Source organism: Triticum dicoccoides, chromosome 4A, assembly GCF_002162155.2.
Source record: "Triticum dicoccoides isolate Atlit2015 ecotype Zavitan chromosome 4A, WEW_v2.0, whole genome shotgun sequence".
Taxonomy (NCBI): domain Eukaryota; kingdom Viridiplantae; phylum Streptophyta; class Magnoliopsida; order Poales; family Poaceae; genus Triticum; species Triticum dicoccoides.
In genome coordinates this window covers 669,890,255-669,893,368 of record NC_041386.1, presented here as the reverse complement: position 1 = coordinate 669,893,368, position 3,114 = coordinate 669,890,255, and the positions used below count along the sequence as shown (strand labels likewise).

Below are 3,114 nucleotides of genomic sequence, written 5' to 3'. Positions count from 1 at the left end.
CTGCCTGACAGAACGTGTCAGGCTGCCAAACTCCTTGGAGCCCAAGGGTTCCAGCGTTGCCTGCAAGGTACTCCGCTTGGGTTGGCGAGACCAAAATGCAGCAGTGTGTGTGTACGTACAGTCGCGGTTGTGGCCCAAAGATGTCGTGGCCATCCCAGTGCAGCCCAAGATATACGTGCGTATCCCGGACCAAAAATTTGGCCCACTTAGCGTACCCCATCGCGGTTGCGTGAACGCACCTCCCGTGCCGCCGCCGAGATGCGCACCGCCCAGCCTCGCCGCCGCTGCCGGAGAAAGTCGGGGATGCAGGCGAGTGGCGCGGCGGCGTCGACGCAGGCAGGTTCGACCTACTCCCCGTCATCGCGCAGGGCGTCGATTTCGCCCACCTATTCGCCGATGGAGGACGACGACCTCCTGATGGAGATACTCGTGCGGCTCCCCCCGCGACCTTCCTCCCTCCCCCGCGTCTCCTCTGTCTGCAAGCGCTGGCGACGCATCGTCTCCGACCCCCAGTTCCTCCGCCGCTTCTGCGCCCACCACCGGGAACCCCCCATCGTCGGCGTGTTCTTCAACTCCAGCTTCATTGAAACCCCCTTCAGGTCGACTCTCAATCCGCCGGACCTCTTCTCCCCGCGCCTCGACGACATCTGGTCCGTCCACAGCTGCCGCCACGGCCGCGTCCTCTTCACCAGCAGCGCCCGTACCGGCAGGGGCTGCCGCCAGGTCCTAGTGTGGGATCCCGTCACAGGCGACCGCCGCTGCATAGGCAGTCCAACGCAGCTGGGTGGTCACGACTGGAGCGAGTCCCGTGTGCAAGCGGATGTGCTCTGTGCTGCCGGCGACAAGGGCCACGTGCATGGTGCCTGCCATTCGAGCCCCTTCAAGGTGGTCTTGGCGTGCGTCAGCAAGGGCGTCGCACGAGCCTGTGTCTACTCGTCGCAGATGGGAGCCTGGGGCGATCTCATCTCCACCATGGTTCCACTTGATATGATGCCTTCTCTTGGCAGTCGAAGCACCCTGGTTGGGAATTCCCTGTATTGGTTCATCTTTGGCCCACAACCACAAGTGGGTATCCTTGAGCTTAATTTGGATAGGCAGAGCTTAGCCGTGGTCAAGGTGCCACGGGATGCCTACGTCAACCAGCACGGACTCTACTTGAGTACTCTGGGCGGCGCTCTTGGTTTCATCGTCGTGTCGGAATCGTACAGAGCACAACTATGGGAGAAGACTAATTTTGACGGTGTTGCTAGGTGGATGCCGGGACAAACTATCGAGTTGCGCAAGCTTCTCCCTCTGAAATCAGGGGAATGGATCAAAAGAGTAATGGTTATTGCTGGGGATGAATCTGATAATGTGGCATTTCTGTCAACATCTAGGGGCATCTTCATGGTTCATCTCGAGTCATTGCAGTTTGAGGAGATCTTTAAAAGCAACCATGATTGTTGGCTGTCCACTATCTATCCATATCCATTCAAAAGTTTCTTTGCTGCTGCTGCTGCAGGTAATACCATGCATTTACATGACAATTGTAACGAAAATATTAGTTATTTCTGATGGTTTTGTTTGGCAAGTGTTGGACTACCAATTTAAATTCCATGATCTCAATTTTCCCTTTGGCTGCTTGATGAAGCACTGTTGTTGTATTCGATATAATTATTCAGAAAATAACATAAGATATTGTATTATTGCTCACTCGCTTGCCTATTGCCGCTGTTTGAAACTTGTCTTATGTCAACTCAGATTTGTGTGGGTATAGTACAGATCATTCTGGCATGCATGAGACAGAATAGTCGGAGATTGGCAAAAACATGAACAGCTAATCTTATTTATTGGTACAAAATGCTGGATTGTGTAACTGAACAAGTTAACATGATAACTGCATTTTAACTCTAGGTCTCGAAACTCCAAATGGAAACTTGTGCAACCCAAATGGGCAGCAATAACCATCTGAAGTTAGTATTATTTAGGCCATTGCTCTGTCAGTTGCAGTCCACGCGTACGTAGTCACCCACAACAGGTTTTGTGGCATCTGCTAACCCTACTCCTAGCAGCAATTCAGAACTACTGATTTTTAACTATCTAACTTATTGCAAACAACTCTAGTGCAAAATGATGACTGAATGCTAAACTACAGGAGTGTCCTCTCGAAAGGTTCTGGTTCAGGTGGAAGTTTACTGTCAGCCATCGTTCATCACTACCAGGACCTTTGCCCTGTGGAAATCAATGCAATTATAGCTCAATGGAAGCCTTAGAAAAACCCTGACCTTATTGAAGTATTATTTTTTGCTATAAACTGTGCAAAATACAACAGTTTGGGATATCTTTTTGGCAAGTATTAATAGTTGCTTCTTGCAAAGAATGATTTAATGTAGAAGATAAACTGGCCATTAAACATTGAAATCATGAGCTTCCTATCGCCTTGGTTGATATATGACATTGGAACTTTTTGAAAATTATCTAGGACAACGATCTTTAGGTTTGGAGCTATTGTGCATTCTTTATGGAATATTTGTAAATTAAATGGCTACTGTAAACAAATTTCACCCTATCGATCACTGAAAGTTAGTCGATGCTTCTGTAAATCATTTCATTCTTCATGCAGGACATAGTGATCTTGATGGTCGGGGACAAGGTGAAGGTGGAGCAGGCGGCACAACGCATCAATTAGAATACTGATCTTTGCTGTTAATTTATATGCGTTTTATGGTTTTCGGTTGTATCCTTGATTTTATGTAGTTCTGCTCCCTTAAGCACGAGACTAAAGTTTGCTATCTCGTTGAGCCGGGCTTTGGTGATATCACGGTTTACGGAAACTTTTTGTGTGTTTTCTCTTACCTGTAGAATTTATGCTTCCAGAATTTGCAAGCAGGACCCATGTACTGTTTTTTCCTTTTAACATAATAAATTGGGTGATGTAAAAAAGCCCTTAGTCTGAATATGCCATTGATAAACATGGTTTTTTTTCGAATTATATCATACTATACCCCTGGAAGAAGTGCTTCTGATGCATTCTAGTGTTGCTATTTCTTCATACATTGTTCTGACTCATTGCAATAGTGTTTTTATATTCTTCTGGATTAATGTGTTATTTGAATAGGTTGCTTGGCTAATAAA

General features: G+C 47.3%; 1 protein-coding gene across 1 annotated transcript; it reads left to right on the top strand.

The window, feature by feature from the left end:
• Positions 1 to 303: 303 nt before the first annotated feature.
• Positions 304 to 1,554, top strand: LOC119284028 (putative F-box protein At3g19560). The gene has a single exon (XM_037563331.1). The coding sequence runs from the start codon at positions 304 to 306 to the stop codon at positions 1,552 to 1,554; it is 1,251 nt and encodes a 416-aa protein (XP_037419228.1).
• The last annotated feature ends 1,560 nt before the right edge of the window (positions 1,555 to 3,114 follow it).

Coding starts and splice junctions, on each gene's coding strand:
- LOC119284028 (XM_037563331.1), top strand. CDS start 304: ATGCAGGCGAGTGGCGCGGCGGCGTCGACGCAGGCAGGTTCGACCTAC.